Here is a 16,332-nt window from a genome sequence, read left to right as displayed (position 1 = left end):
GCCCCCCTTGCTCAGTGCTTCAAAGTGGTGACCCTACCTAGTTAGCATCGATATGAGCAGACTGCTAACATTCTGGAGGTCCTAACTCGAAAAACAAATGTGGCGTCGGCGAAGGCCCGCGCTCTACCGAGCGTAGCTCTAGTATTTCCTGCTGTTGCTCCAGTCTGGACCGTAACAATGTAAAAGCGAGTCACTGAGACTTGATTTCCTCGTAAATAAAAGCTCCCGATCTGTGTTTTGGACGGCGCCCGGGTGACGTCAGCCTCCTCTTGTTTGCTTTATGAACCTCTGGGCCGGTTCCGTAACCCCCGCCGCCGCTCGTCCCTCAGAGGATATGAGTCAACTCCTCCGGCTCAGTAACAGAACTCCTGGAGAGAGAGAAGGAACCTGGGGGAGGAACGTGGGAGGGAGAGGGGGAATTTTCTCTCTCTGCAAAAAAAAAAAAACACCAAACTTTGCTGTAGCGTCACCGTTTTCATGCCTGCAATCGAGAATGTGTGTACGCTCCAGTTTAAAGTTGCTTTTTTTTCTGTAACCTGCTGTCAAATGAAGTCGAAAATATATAAAAAGTAACGCCGACGCAGACCAGGCGAGGTCCGACGATGCAAATGTGTTGAATTTGAAAAAAAAAAAAAAAAAAAAAAAGGAAAAGAATTGAAGCGCGAAGAGTTTTATGTGCTGCAGACGGTGGTTCGGCCTCACTGCAGCACGGTCTACGTTAAAGAGGCGTCTCTGCACCGCAAAACCTTCTGGCCAATCACAGCGCGGCTCGAACCCCACAGTAAACACACACACACACACACACACAGAGGTCAAAACCTCATCTGCACCGAAAACACAGTGTGATTGACGGTGTTTATATTTCCCACAGACGTGACGACGACTCCTGTTCTTACCAGGTCACTCGGGTGCCGTTTACGCGATTTTACGCCATTTTTTGTTGTTTCCGAAAAGTTGCGCAAAATGACGAAACACTGGAAACGATGTAGTTACCATGTCGAGCCACTAGAGGGTTGATGGAGGCTGTTTTTGTAACGAAACCACGCACATACAGAAGAGATCTAAACACTATAGACGTTAGCCATGGGAGAACGCGGACATTCCGGTGGACAGACGAACAAGTTGGATTGTTAAATATGATGACTATCAAAATAAAAGTCCCAGGAGAATATGAACTGAGAGACTCTGGATGAAACGTTAGTCAGTCACTGAGCATGTGCAGAACTTGTAGTTTCCGGCGTCGAAATGTTTTCTAAAAATTTTGTTTCGCAGAGATGGAGCATTCGGAGAATTTTCAAAAAAGACGTCAAATTTTACCGCGTTTCCATGGAGACGGAGCGTTTTAGAAAAAAAATGTTTAAATGCAAAAATTGTCTAAAGACCTGCTGAAAATGTACTGAAATGTAATTGAGACTTCAGAAACGCATCATCAGACAGTTTATGTTCATATATCAAAACTAGATTTGATACTTTAAGAGCTTTTATTTTGAAGGTTGAGTTTGACTCGTTTTTGCTCGCGAAGGTTTCAGAACGCCGAAAAACAAACGCCTATGAATGAAGGTTAAGAGGAGGTGAAGTCACAACCAGTCGCAGGATATTGTAACCTGTGCTTTAATCTCAGATTTCTCCCCCCCCCCCCCCCTTCCCTCCCCCCCCCAAAAAAAGAAAGAAAAGTTTTTTTTTTGTTTTTTTTTAAACAATCCTTCTAAACAGTGACTCTTGTACAACAACATAAATACTGTGCTGGGGGGGAAGAACAAAAAAAAAAAAAGTCCAATTTCTCCTAACCCCCCCCCCCCTTTACTCCCCCCCACCCTCCTGAAAAAAAAAAATGTAATCAGTTTTTCTTTTTTTGTCCTCTTGTGCAGTCTCTTTCTGTAAACATTGAAAAATGCAAATCAAGTCTCCTCAGTTCTCGACAAGACAACATCAAAATAACAACAAGTGTCAAGGGGGGGTTGGGGGGGAGGGGGGGGGGGGGTGGGTGTGAGGCTCCGGCCGCCTCGCTACGCAAACAGTCTCCACCGGATTCCCCCCCCCAAAAAAAACACCCCCAACCCCAACCCCCGTTCCTAATCCGGTTCATGAGGCTCAGTTTTAGATCCAGAGGAGGGGGGGGGCTGAAGGGGGCGGAGCCAGTTCGTCGTCGTCGTCGTCATCAGAAGAGGCTGGTCAGCGTGGTCTGTGACGGGCTCCGGCACTCGTGCACGTCCATGCCGCCGGGCACGGCGCTGAGCACGGAGGTGACGGTGGGCATGGTGGGGTTGGTCAGGTCCGTGAGGGTGGTGGGGGTGCTGGACGGGCTCATGGAGGCGTTGGAGATCTCGGAGGCGGGGCCCGACGGCGTGCCGCCCTGCAGCGTGGAGCCGTCGGACGCCTTGTCCACGCCGGTGCTCTCCTGGCGCAGCAGGTTCCTCCGGAACTTGGCGCGGGCGTTCTGGAACCAGACCTGCAGGGGGGGGGGGACAACAACAACAACAACAACGATTAAAAAACAAGCGGCCATTTTTGGAAATGACATCATCGATCACTGGAATCCGACCAATCAATTTTTGCCTCTGGAGGACGACGATGAGCAACACTGGCTTCATGTGTTTGACTTTATGTCGTGGAAAATTACATTTTAAGGAACTTTTGTCACTGAGGTAGAAATAAATACGTTTGTTTTTTTTACTTGTTGTGTTGTTTCTTTGTTTTTGTTTTATTCGTCAAAACATTTCTTTTTTCTTTCTTTCTGTTTTTCCTATTTTTACGCTTGAAATAAAGATTCAGATCATATCATATCATATATCATATCATATCATGTCATATCATATCATATTATATCATATCAAATCAAATCATATCATATCATATTATATCATATTATATGATATCATATCATATCATATATCACATAACATCATATCATATAATATTATATCATATCATATCATATCATTTAATATTAGATCATATCATATTATAGCATGTAATATCATATCATATTATATCATATCATATCATCATATCATATCATATAACATCATATCATATAATATTATATCATCATATCACATAATATTATATCATATCAAATCATATCATATCAAATCATATTATATAATATTATATCATATCATATCATATCATATCATCGATGAATCAGCCAGACACACAAACATCATCCCACAGCGCCATAAAAAAAGGTTATTTACTCACTAATCAGCATATTTGTTCATGTCTTTAAACCCATTTTTACTCAATGATCTAATTTAATTTTTTTTTAAAGTATACAAATAGTTTAAAAGATTAAGATATAACAAGATCATCGCCTAAAAACATACATTTATTTGCTTTTTTTTGTCATTTTATTCATCAAAAAGCATAAACATGTGTTTCCTTTCCTATAAATATCAGCTTCAATGAGTCAAAGCTGAGAAATTGTCTTGCAGGTAATTTAATCAAAAATCTCTCATGCAAAGTGACCTTATGACACATTTTGGAATGAAATGCTCATCCTGAATGAGATATATATATAATTTTCAAGGATTATTGGAGAAAATATATCAAAATATCTCAATATTACTATAAATAACTGATACGTTCACAGATTTCAAGATGAAATTTAACCCGACCTCTTTTTAATTTAACCATCGATGAACATGTCTTCATTCTCTTTAGAGTTCAGACGTCGATGTCTTTATTCCAATATCCTTCAATTTTGCAAAAAAAAAAAAAAAAAAAAAAGTGTGTTTAAATGTGCTGGAAAACCGTCACTGGCATTGACAGGAAACTTTTCATGTCTGAATCAAGTCTCAGCCAGAAATAATATATAAGAGTTGAACCACAAATATACTGTTTTACATCAGTTTTCTTCAATAAAGTCGCTTCCAGGTGTGCAGATGTTTGGTGTGCTATTTGTAATAAGAAGAAATAAAGTGAAAAAAATTGTTTGGGAAGTTGTGCTAATGCTAATATTATTGCCGTTCTTTCATTTTCTTCATCCACAGTAGTTTCTTTTTAAAATTCTAATAACACTCTAGAACAGAGATTTTTTTTTTTTGAATGAAAATAAATACAAATGCTAGTTATTGGGAGGTCAAGCTGCTGTGACGTGACAATTGATTGTAATAAAGTTAGAGAAAAGGAAAAATATGTCATATTTAAAACTCGTGTTCACAGTTTAGTTCAATCAAATCTGTTTCTTCAACCTTGAAGCTGTGCAGAAGTTTCGGTTTATCGTAAAATGTATTGCTCCATTTTTGGGGGGAAATTCAGGCATTTCAGGATGTTCATGATCTAATTTTTGGAAATAAATGCGAATGCTGAATGACAAAATCAAATTCTGGGATTGTTTGTCAGTTTATTTGGCTCCTGGTCAGATTCCCAACGGTCCAGAATGGAGTTTATACACAAAAAACTATTAAAATACGACAATGTTACTTCAGAATGCTGAGCTTCCCTCAGGATTGATGAAGTATTGATCTTCCTAAATAGACTTAATTTCAAGTTTTTTTATTTAGCTGTGTAGTTGTGGGACTTAATTATCTGTCAGCTATTTCCAATAAAACAACCACAAGCTTTTAATATGAGGACGACTCAGGAAATAAAAGAAATAATCCTCATGCTGAATGAGAAAAACTTGTTTTTAACACCTGTGAAGCATCAGACTTCAGTTAATGCACAAAACTCACTAAAAACATTTACTTTAATATAATATTACTACATAAAAAACACTTGATTTCAAGTAAAAAAAAATGTGTTCTTAGTTGTTTAATTAAATTCTCTGTCAGTTATTTTCCAGAAACCTTCTGAAAAAAAAAAAAAATCGATATAAAACTTTGATATTCAGGACGACTCAGACGACTTCTGGAAAAATGTGCGAATGCTGAATGAGGAAAAAAAAAAAAAAAACGTGTATTTTTACATCTGTGAAGGTCCAGCCTTGTGTTGATGCACAAAAAAACTGTTGTCATTAAATTAAATAATTAAATAAAAATGACCACAGGGACACTGCTCTGTGTTTACTGGGGTTGAATTTAACTGCATCTATTTCTGAGACTTGTAACTCTGTCGTTTTCATTATTCTAACTCTCTTCCATTAAAACGCTTCTCCAGACGCTGCGTTTGGAATAATGTTGAAATTAGCTTTTCTTTTTTTTTTTAACACCCGATGTTCTCGCAATATCATTTGACTTAAAAATACAATTGACTGAAAACTTAAAGACAAAACATTTGAGGGTTTTTTTTTTTACCTACAAATCTAAAACTTAATGGTGAAATTGCTCAATAGGAAGGTTGCGATTATAGTTGCATTTATCAGTTAAAAGTCAACTTTAAAGCTTTTTCTGCTGCTTAAAAGTTTTGGAGCTAAAAAGGTCAGTATAATCAGTTTAACTGATTTTTTTTAAATTCACTTAACTGATTCTATTTCACATCAGTCGGCTGGATTCGCAGTGTCACTGGGTCAAATTGTTAAAATACAGCAGGAGAATAACATGAGGCATTTTAGATTAACGTCAGTTGGATGTAATAGAACGTGCAAATATTGAGTTGAGATTGTTTTAAACAAAAAAAAAAACATGTAAAAGCGATGAGCCCAGCTGAGGCCAGCGTGGATGTTTCATTAGCAGCTGTTAGCGCTGCACGCTAAATTCCACTCATTTCGAGATATTTCCACAGGAAGTGTTCACAATACCACGCAAGTATCTTATGACATCTGCAAAAAAAAAAACAAAACCCCAGGACGGAGCTGATTTGCCCTGAAGAGTTCTCGTCCTGTAACTTTTTCCCGCCGATTCAAGTGAAAGTTTAGCTCGGAAAGCGTCTCGTCTCACGGCGACGCTGATAAACACGGATCGTCTCGACGAACGGCGGCAAAAACCGGCGGCAGCATCAGAATCCCGTTCGTAGAGAAACTCCCGAGCAACATCCAACTTTACCCCTCAACGTTTTCACATCTTTCTCTCCTTGTGATTTTTTTAAAGCTGCGAGCGAAAGAAGACGAGCTTTTATTTCGTGTCTCTAAGGAAGAAAAAAAAAAATCACTATTTATGATGATCCTGTACTTTATAAATGACGCTCACAGACCATGATGGAACTTTATGACACTCAAACACACACGTCTGCAAATAAATATGTTTGTATAATAATCTGCACCTGGATTAAAGGTACATTTTTCTCTTGAATCTCACATAAAAAAAAAAAAAGCTGTATTTTTTAGCTGTAAGCTGCTTTTTCTTTAACAGTTTTTGACGGGAAACCATGAATACACCTTTCAAGTTCAGTGAATTAATACACTAAATTCTATCTTTTTATTAAATATCTATTTATTTCTTCACCGTTATAAAACCGATTTTGCCAGGTAACGTTGCTAACGCTGCTAGCCGAGATGCTGAACACAACCGCTAACGTAATAACGACCAGAAACAAGGAGAAATGTGCGAATTTTAGATGTAATTTAACCTTTATTTAACAAATAGCCAATAAAGCTAATAATAACAGTGATTTTCATTTGATTGAGGATTGATTTTTGGTTTTTATGGGTCATGAACACAAATCAACATAGATTTTCTTCCTTCAAAGTTACTGTCGCAGGCAAAAAACGAGAAATAAATGCGGGGAAAAAAGGGACGTTAAGGAGTCCGAAACGACTTCCTTTATGGGTTTTCTGGCCCACAAATGGACCCTTCTGTCTCTCTCCTGATCTCCAGTCACGTCACAACATTATAACCAGAAATCGACGGCATCGCGGAGCGTCTAGTGTCCAAGAAACGGGTTTTCAGGAGCTGGTGGAGACCAAACACGGAGCAAAAAAAGTGAGAGCGCAGCGGCTCCGATCACTTGTGAAGTAGTAAGAGCTTCAACATCCCACTTTAGCACATCGTGGCTTCACCGTTGATTTAACAGGAAGTCACTCAGTTTATGTCGCAACACAGGAAAGACTTGACTTTTTAAGAAAAATAGAAGAATAACAATATAAACAGCCAGCGGAATCGATTGAGTGCTGGTGGTGGAGAACAAACACGGAGAGAAAACTTGACTCGACAAAAAACAATTAAATAAACAAATAAACGATACGTCCGATTAGCCAGATGAAGGTAATCATGGCTCGTTTCCGGTGTTTTCTGAGGATTGGTGAGTTCAGCACCGAGAGAATAAGGGAGGGGAATTAATAGAACCGAATAAATCTCACGTTTGTGTCGTTTTCTGTCGTTTTGCTCAACGTCCAAAACCCCAAACGACCTCAAACCAGAACGAAATCATCTCGTTCCGAAAGCAAAGGGAACGACGCTGAAACGCACGAGGAAAGTCTGACGAGGTTTTAGTGGTTTTATGTCGCCTCATTAGTTTGATGGAACCAGACAGTGGGAACTAGGTAGAGGGTACCAGGTGGAGGGAACCAGACAGTGGGAACTAGGTAGAGGGAACCAGGTGGAGGGAACCAGACAGTGGGAACTAGGTATCAGGTACCAGGTGGAGGGAACCAGACAGTGGGAACTAGGTATCAGGTACCAGGTGGAGGGAACCAGACAGTGGGAACTATTTAGAGGGTACCAGGTGGAGGGAACCAGACAGTGGGAACTAGGTAGAGGGAACCAGACAGTGGGAACTAGGTATCAGGTACCAGATGGAGGGAACCAGACAGTGAGAACTAGGTAGAGGGTACCAGGCAGAGGGAATCAGACAGTGGGAACTCGGTATCAGGTACCAGGCAGAGGGAACCAGACAGTGAGAACTAGGTAGAGGGTACCAGGCAGAGGGAATCAGACAGTTGGAACTAGACAGTGGGAACCAGCTCAAGGGAACTAGACAGTGGGAACTAGGTAGAGGGTACCAGGCAGAGGGAACCAGACAGTAGGAACTAGGTAGAGGGTACCAGGCAGAGGGAACCAGACAGTGGGGACGAGGTCAAGGGAACCAGCTAGAGGGAACCAGACAGTGGGAACTAGGTAGAGGGTACCAGGCAGAGGGAACCAAACAGTGGGGACGAGGTCAAGGGAACCAGCAAGAGGGAACCAGACAGTGGGAACTAGGTAGAGGGTACCAGGCAGAGGGAACCAGACAGTGGGGACGAGGTCAAGGGAACCAGCTAGAGGGAACCAGACAGTGGGAACTAGGTAGAGGGTACCAGGCAGAGGGAACCAGACGGTGGGAACTAGACAGTGGGAATCAGGTGGAGGGAACCAGGCAGTGGGAACCAGAAGGTGGCAACCAGATGAAGTGGGAGTGGGAACCAAGTGGAGGAAACGAGGTGGTCTTCTTCTTCTTCTACTCCTCCTCCTCCTCCTTCTCTCTTCCTTCTCAGTAATAATTTTTGTTTGTAAAACCTTTTTGTCTCAGTTTTTCCTCCCCCTCCTTCCCTCCCTTCTTCTCTCCCTCCCTCCTTCTCTCCTTCCCTCCCCTGATAATTCGCTGTCGTCTTTTGTGGAAATCAAACGCCCCGTCGTTCTTCCTCTTGCTCGCCGTGTTCTACAGAAGCGTTTTGTTCCTCATCAGCGCAGCGTCACTTCATCCTCTCAACGTTTATCTCTGCTGCTTTTCATTTCCACCTTGATTCTGCATCCGGATGCAAACGTATCGACTTTGCTCCGTCTGATTTTTTTTTGCTCGAGGAAACGAGGGATTTCTTATTAACCATGCCTCCGTTTTTTTTTTTTATATCTTGGATTGATTTTAGTCTGAAATCTGAAATCTGATAACTGCGATGATCCGAACACTGAAACGCAAAGACCAAAGACTCAAACGTCGAGACGTGGCTTCGTCTTCCTCCGAACCAGCGTCACTTCCGCTTTCTACCGTTCGGTTCGCCCACGTTATTGAGATCAAATCACATTGACGGGTTTGACGTGAGACATCAGAGCGTCGGCGACGAATGCAGGATCACATTCTGGCCGTTTACAGTTTGAGTCGTCTGACTTCCTGGTACGCATGAAAACGCTCTTGTAGCTTTTCTCTACACCGACCGCTCCTCTGCGACTCGTTCCGCCAAACAACTTCAGAATCATATTCTCATTCTGATTCTGATTCTGATTCCTGGGCGACTCGTTCCGCCAAACAACTTCAGAGTCAGAATCAGATTCTGATTGTGATTCTGATTCCTCGGCGACTCGTTCCGCCAAACAACTTCAGAATCAGAATCAGAATCAGAATCAGAATCAGATTCTGATTCTGATTCCTCGGCGACTCGTTCCGCCAAACAACTTGGGGTTAAAAGCGACATTTCTCACCACTTAGACGTGACTCCTCCACATATACAGTCCTTTCTCCACATTAACAACCTCCATCATCGGCAAACTTTCCATATTTAGGCCACAAATACCAATAATGGCGAGTCGCTACACTGTGAACGTCCTTCCTCATTCAGATTCCACGATATTTCCTTGTGTGTCATCATTTCTATGCTTTGATTTGGTGCCGCCTCTTGAACTGGAGTAAATACAACAATGGGACCATGAAATTATGTGGGGCGTGTTATTTTAGATTTGGGGGGGGGGTTTACCTGCAGGACCCGCTTGGTGAGGCCGGTCTTCTGCGCGAGCTGCTTGAGGTCCTTGGCGTCGGGGTTGTGGTTGATGGCGAAGTAGGACTTCATGGTCCTCAGCTGGTGGTGCTTGAAGGACGTCCGCATGCGCTTGGTCTTCTGGCTGGAGCTGTACTGCGAGTCGCGGTCCATCGACTCGCCGTCGTTCTCGTTGCAGCTCAACGCTGAGAGAGAGAGAGAGCGAGAGAGAGAGAGAGAGAGAGGTTAGAGGCCGGCGTTCTGGATGCACGTCGACAAACACTGTCCGGTGCTGAACTTTTAAGTTTCATCACATTGAAATATGAATAAAAGTGTTTTTTGTTGTTGTTTTGTTGGGTTTTTTTTAAATATGAGTGTCAATTTCTACTCTTAATAAAACACCCCGTTCTCTGTTTGGATCCATACAATCAATCTGAGGGACTCTATGACCCGACAGCTGTTCCTCCTCCAGCTGCAGACCGTGCTCTTCCTCCTCCTCCTCCTCCTCCTCCTCCTCCTCCCTTCACCTCCCCACACTCTCCCTCCATCTCTGTCTGTCTATCCTAGCAAGGAAGACGCAAGCCTGGCTTGAGTAGTCACACACACACGAAAAAAAAAACACACACACACACACACGTATTTGTCCCAGCCTGCAAAAATTTCTTGGCACCGGCCAAAGTGTTGCTGCATGAATAACAGTTCGATATCAGAACGCTGCAAATGATGAATATGAAGTGAGTGAAAAGCATCAGAATAACACTTCACTTAATTAGACCATACACACCAGGCAGAACAAATGCTGCTTCCCGGCCAAAGCATATGCTGCAGCCATTTTACACACACACACATACACACACACAAAAAAAAGCAGCTTGTAGATTTTTTTTTTTTTTTTTTTCCCACAACACTCTTCCTCCTCCTCCTCCTCCTCCTCCTCCTCGGCTGCAGCGTTCAGGGCGTTAAAGCAGCGGCCTGCAGCCTCCAGCTTGAGGGTCGCCGCCACATGTGATCCTGCTGCAGGTGAAAGCTTGTGCGTGTCGTTTCCGCGTGGAAACAGAAGAGGGCGCACTGCCTCTTTCACTTTCATCCCACACTGCCTCACGAGCTCCTCAAGCTTCTCCTTCAAAACATGTGGATACAAATCGCCCACAACTTCAAAAGTAATGGCTTTTAATCTCAAAGAAAATCCCCCCCATTTTGATGTTTCACCTTTAATATGCACTTTTTTTTTTAATTAATGTGACATATTTATAAAAAAAAACACTTAAATATCCAGCTAATGTGAACGTTTTACATGGAAACGAGTGAAGTTGGAAATAATGAAAGAATATTAACTATAATAAAGTATATATAATCATTTCGACATCGGCCAGCTGTATCCTTTAGTTAAACTTATTTTTGACTTGATTTAAGGTGTTTATCAAAATAGATTAATAAGATTTAAATCATTTATCTGCATGCAACTCGGCTGTTTTCAGGTAAACTCACAGTTCATCGCTACTGAGTGAAAATCAGCAGGTTTTTTAGTTCAAATGTAAACGCGTTCAAAAGATTCTGCTGCGTAAGTGAAACAAAGTGAGAGAAACGAGGTGGGATACATGTGGATTTATAATTAATTCACTTGTTTAGGCTGGTTTAGAGATGAATATAAATTGCTGTGGAAAAAAAAGCGAGGGGGGGGGGGGTTATCAGTTTCATGTTGCTTTTATCAAACCAACTTTTATTTAGTTTTTTTTTTTATCTCCTTTAAACTTCCTGGTTAAATAAAAGCACATCCAGAAATGAAAATAATTCTGTTGTTGAGATTTTCTATCACTTCTTTTTTCCCCCCCTAAGCAGCACAGAAGGGCAGCTAAAGTTAAAAAAAAAAAACTGAAAATAAAAAACATTTTAATAAATAAAGTAAAGAGTGAGATCCCAGGCAGGCAGAGCTGGAAACTTATTGTGGCTCCCTGTTCTCTCTTCCAGTGAATAACTCATCAAATCACATTGATCTGGCTCCTACACACCCAGTTTGGCCCGGGCCCAATGCAAAGAGGCTCCACTGTGTGTGTGTGTGTGTGTGTGTGTGTGTGTGTGGGGAGGGGGGGATGGGAGGGGGGGGGGGGGGGGTCTGTAGATGTCTATGGAGCCTGACAAGTGGAAAAGGGTGAAAGCAAAAGCCGGAACATCAAAAAAACTTCTCTTTTTATCCCCCAAAGAGACAAAAAAAAAAAAAAAAAAAACCTCAGACAACCACAAAACTGTTAACACTGATTAATTCTGCAGCTCATTTCAGCCATGAAACATGGCAACATTCATGTTTTCATAAGCTGAAATTTGGTCCCAGAATCTGCATTAACGAACCACAGGCACTCACGTGACACGTTTACTGCGCGTTTGGGCTCAATGTGGCCTAAATGTTCATTTTTACCTCCTATTTCTGTGGATATAATCCACGTTTTCTGCGTCCTGCTGCTGTTTATCATCCAGCCTGTTGTTGTTGTTGTTGAATATTAATACTCATGATTATTGTTTTCTTTTCTTTCTGTTTTTTTTTGTCGGATTCTAGAGGAGCGACTCCATGAACTGTTTGAAAGTTCCAGAAATGTTATAGTAGAAATTTAAAGCAATGTTGGGGGGGGGGGGGAGAAAAAAGTTTATTTTCACTCAACGCGCTTCTTAAGATGCGTAAAAATTAAACGGGGGCAGATTTTAAACTAACGTCGCGTCTGTAATTCATTGAAGTAGAGACGTTAATTATAATAATAATAAGAAAAAAATGTGAAATTTTCCCCAAACAGCAACGAAATAAAGTGATTCCTGAGTGGGGTGTTTAAAAAATAAACAAAACAATTCATGACCTTTACGCACTATATTATTCTAGTAGAGAAACTTATTTTGGAGCATTTTACATTTAAAAAAACGTCTTTTTTTGTTGGTTTTTTGGTAAAAAATCAGCAGAAAAACGCAAATCGGGGGGGGGGGGGGGCGAAACGTGTGCTTCTGTTTGCGCTGCTGGTTTTACCTGCGTTGTACGCCGCCAGCTCGGCCCCGGGTCCGGGACTCTTCCTCTTCCGCGGCCTCCCTTTCTGCACCGTCCCCACGCCGTTGAAGTAGGATAGTCCGAGCGTGTTGGCCGGGCCCAGGCCCTTGTGCGGCACGACGTCCGCGTGGTTAAAGTGAGTCTGATATTCTCCCTGGATGAGAGTCTCAAAGTGCAGCCGACAGTACACCAGACTGTCCTTCATGCCAAAGTGGTCCCCGGTGGTCAGCATCTTGCTGCAGGTGGTGCAGGTGAAGCAGTTGAGGTGGTAGACGAGGTCCCGGGCGCGCATCACCATCTCCGAGGCCGAGATCCCTAGATGGCACCGAGCGCATCTCTGCACCGAAAATCTTCTGCGGACAACACGGAAACCTCATCAGATGCTGCACAGCGAGGAACCCCCACAACCACCCCCCACCCCCACCCCCCCCCCACCCTCCAACACCCAGCAAAACGCAAACTTTTACGCGCTCCAAAAAAAAGAAAAACTGTGCGTAAAGTTCCCCACAAACGTCCAAACCCGCGGCACCACAAGAAAAAAAAAATGTGTTATGAATATAGAAAATGTGCAGAAGTCGCATTAATTAAATTCCCTGTCAATTGGAGGGTGTGTGTGTGGGGGGAGGGGGGGGTCACGCTCCCCCAGAGAGCTGCTCATCCCCCCCCCCCCCTCCAAAAAAAAAGAAAACCCAGCTTCTCCAATTATCTGGCGATCAATGGGGAGTTTTAGCACCACATACAATATGGTTCACATTTTCTTTCTCTCACTCTTACGTCTTTTTCTCTTTGTCATTTAAAAGCGTTTAAATCAACGTTAAAAAAAACAAAAAACAACAAAACAAAACAGACACAAAACGTTTAATTAGAGCGCAAATAGCGGCTGCAGCAGGTTTGGAACACAAAGGAAAACACAATGAAGGTTCAGATTCGTTTTTGTGTGCGTTTTGTTGGGGGGGGGAAATAAGCAAAATTGGGATTTTTTAAATTATTTTATGAAGCTCTGTGTTTGCTTGTTTGCTTGTTTGTTTACTTAACACGTGCAAATGAAAAAATTAAAATAAAAACAATTCCCAGGGACTTGAAGCAGCGCGTGTTTATATTCATTCCTGCATGGTGTCATTTAAACCGGCGTGCGTGTGTGTGTGTGTGTGCGTGTGTGTGTGTGTGTGTGTGTGTGTGTGCGTGCGTGTACCTGTAGTAGTCCTCCTTGCAGTAGATGCTGCCGTCCTTGCTGAAGCAGGTGAGCTCGGACTCCAGGTTGAGTTTGCACTCGCAGCACTTGAGGCAGCGCATGTGCCACTGCTTGTCCACGGCCAGCAGGTAGTAGCGGTCCGCGATCTTCCGGCCGCAGCCCGCGCACAGGGCCACGCGCTCGCTGGTCATGCACGGCATGGACTGCAGGTCAGCATCAGGGGGGAGGAGGAGGGGAGGAGGGAGGGAGGAGGAGGGGGGGGGAGGAAGGAAGGGGGGGTACAGCGTCAGCAAATATTGAAAAATAACCACGTGGAAAAATAATGTGCACGATCTTAAACGTATGCGTCAAAATGATGCAAACAAAGCAGCTTCGGATGACTGTGTATTATCATTATTAGTAGTAGTATTATTGGATTTATGCTGACGTATAAATGGAGAAGCTATAGGAATATTTTACGCAATAATAATAATAATAAAAAACATCTCAATAACCTAATAAGCTTTTTTTTAAACTATGGTATAATGTGAATTGTGTCAAATCAGTTGTATCTGTTGTTAGAAGCTTCATTTAAATCGCCACGTTGACTTAATGAAAGTTTAAATCGCAGCCACCTCGAGATATTTTCAATAACACAGTGAAGCGAGTTGTAATTACCACAGTCGCCACAATATAAATAACACGACTTGGAGAGAGAGTGTGTGTTAAAAAGCCTGTATGGTTCTTCTCGTGGTCGCTCCAGTATTTGAGCCCTGATATGAGGGGAGATTTTAAAAAGGAGAGAGCAGCGTGGACACTGTGTGTGTGTGAGTGTGTGTGTGTGTGTGTGGCTTTCTACCCACGTCTGAACCTCCGTGGCGGTGGACAGTGAAGCCTGCTGTCACTTTCTATCACACAATCAACACAACTGTGTTCATAAAAGCTCCAATAACGACACGTTTCGGTGGGAGAGGCCTGTGTTACCGACACGCACCTCCACACTTCATTCACCGACGTGGAATCGGAATTGTCGCGAGTTAAATTCATATATTTTCACAGCTGCGTGTATTTCTTTTCGAGCTTTATTGGGAGGGTTTGATTTTTCCTCTAATTTATTTCAAAACACATGTTGGAATTATAAACACTGCCTTAGAAATTATAGAATTAAAAATAGAGAATCTAGAATAGAAGTAAAATAAAGTCACATTTTCGTGCGTAAAAAGGCAGTTTTGTTTTTTTCTGGTCACACTGTTTTGATTGTTTGCGGTGAAATTTAAACCCGAATTTAACAAAATGCGTGTTTAAAACTGAGGAATAATTGTAATATTTATAGACGTTGCAATATTTTTTTGCACCCTGGTTTGTTTTTTGTTTTATTTATTAGAAGCTCCACTGGAACGGAGAAGTTTTTACGCGTGTCCAGGGCCCCCTTGTTTGGAGACAAGTTTACGCGCTTTCCCCACCAAAGAGACCCTCAAATTTCACTGATCACTTTGAGTTCCGTTGCGAATCGTGAGGGTAAATATAAAGCGAGTGCTGGCTGCTCCTGTCACGCGTCTCCAGGCTGCACAGCTCCGAGAGAGAGAGAGGGAGAGAGAGAGAGGGCCCGGGGATGAAGAAGCTCGCCTACCGTCTCCGATTCCCCCATATCGATGGCCGAGCTGATGGCTGCTGACTCGCCCTTTCCTCTCCGGTCCATCTCCTCCACCACGCCGTGCACGTCGCCTCCGGGGAGGCCATGGAAAAGCATCGTCGCCGCGGAGGGAAGGATGTTATAACTGTTCTCTTCGGATCTGCAAGCCAAGATGTCCATCAGAGGCAACAACCGTGCGCAACCACGCCGCTCAAAACAACGCGATTAATTTTTTTTTTTTTGGTGGGGGGGGGGGGGGGGGGTTGTTTGTTCTTCTTCTTCTCGTTTCTTTTCTCGCCGTGACAAGTGCGCCCCAAAAAAAAAAAAAGAAGAAAAAAATAGAATAAAATAAAAACAAAATCCAGATCAGGGAGGAAAAAATCTGAGGGGAAAATTGGACACGTGTTCTCCACACTACGTCTCATCTGCCAATGGAAACCGTCACCCGAATCTCTGCAGCTCTCATTATTAATAAGCTATGATTAATTCATTAATAAGCGCGCAGATTCCGCGTCGCTTTTCCCGGAATCTTGTTTTCTCTCAGGTGTGACCGTGTTTCTCCTTTCACCTACTGCGCTCTCTGCCTTTTCTCTCCCATTGACGGGGGATGAGGGAAAAAATATATATACAGCAACTATATCGCTGCCCGCTGCTGGGGCTTCAAGCACCGAAGCCTTCTTTCCTCTCCGTGCCGGGATTTTAGTATTCGAGGCTTTCGACAGTCTTTTGCAAAAGCTTTTTTTTTGTTTTAAAAATCCTCTTTTTTTTTTTCGTCCTGCACAAACAATTAGCAACTCGTTTCGAATGGCACTGCAAAAAAATCAAAATCAAACCAAAAGCCGTGCAGCGATAATTTACTGCATCACACGTTCAGGAATAATAAAAAAAAAAAAAAATGTTATATTTCCCCCCGAAAAAAAAAGATCTGCGCCTGTGAGAGAAAAGCTTGTTCCCTCCTTCCAGGTTCAACAGTCCAAGTTGATGCTCCTGCTGATTATTGTCGCTCAAACTACTTTGTG

General features: G+C 42.6%; 1 protein-coding gene across 2 annotated transcripts; it reads right to left on the bottom strand.

Moving 5' to 3' along the window:
• Positions 1-2,127: 2,127 nt before the first annotated feature.
• lhx2b (LIM homeobox 2b) lies at positions 2,128-15,511 on the bottom strand. Of its 2 annotated transcripts, none has more exons than XM_080499013.1 (5): positions 15,311-15,511; positions 13,702-13,904; positions 12,492-12,862; positions 9,485-9,690; positions 2,128-2,449 (listed from the first exon to the last, which is right to left on the bottom strand). In XM_080499013.1, exons 1-5 carry the CDS (start codon positions 15,491-15,493, stop codon positions 2,159-2,161), a joined length of 1,254 nt encoding a protein of 417 aa, XP_080355139.1. In that variant the 5' UTR covers positions 15,494-15,511; the 3' UTR covers positions 2,128-2,158. The 2 variants fall into 2 exon arrangements, with proteins under 2 accessions (XP_080355139.1, XP_080355140.1); XM_080499014.1 differs by having other exon boundaries at positions 12,492-12,859.
• Between the last annotated feature and the right edge of the window lie 821 nt (positions 15,512-16,332).

The sequence above is a fragment of the Blennius ocellaris genome, assembly GCF_963422515.1.
Source record: "Blennius ocellaris genome assembly, chromosome: 7".
NCBI lineage: Eukaryota > Metazoa > Chordata > Actinopteri > Blenniiformes > Blenniidae > Blennius > Blennius ocellaris.
This window is presented reverse-complemented; position numbering and strand designations above follow the sequence as displayed.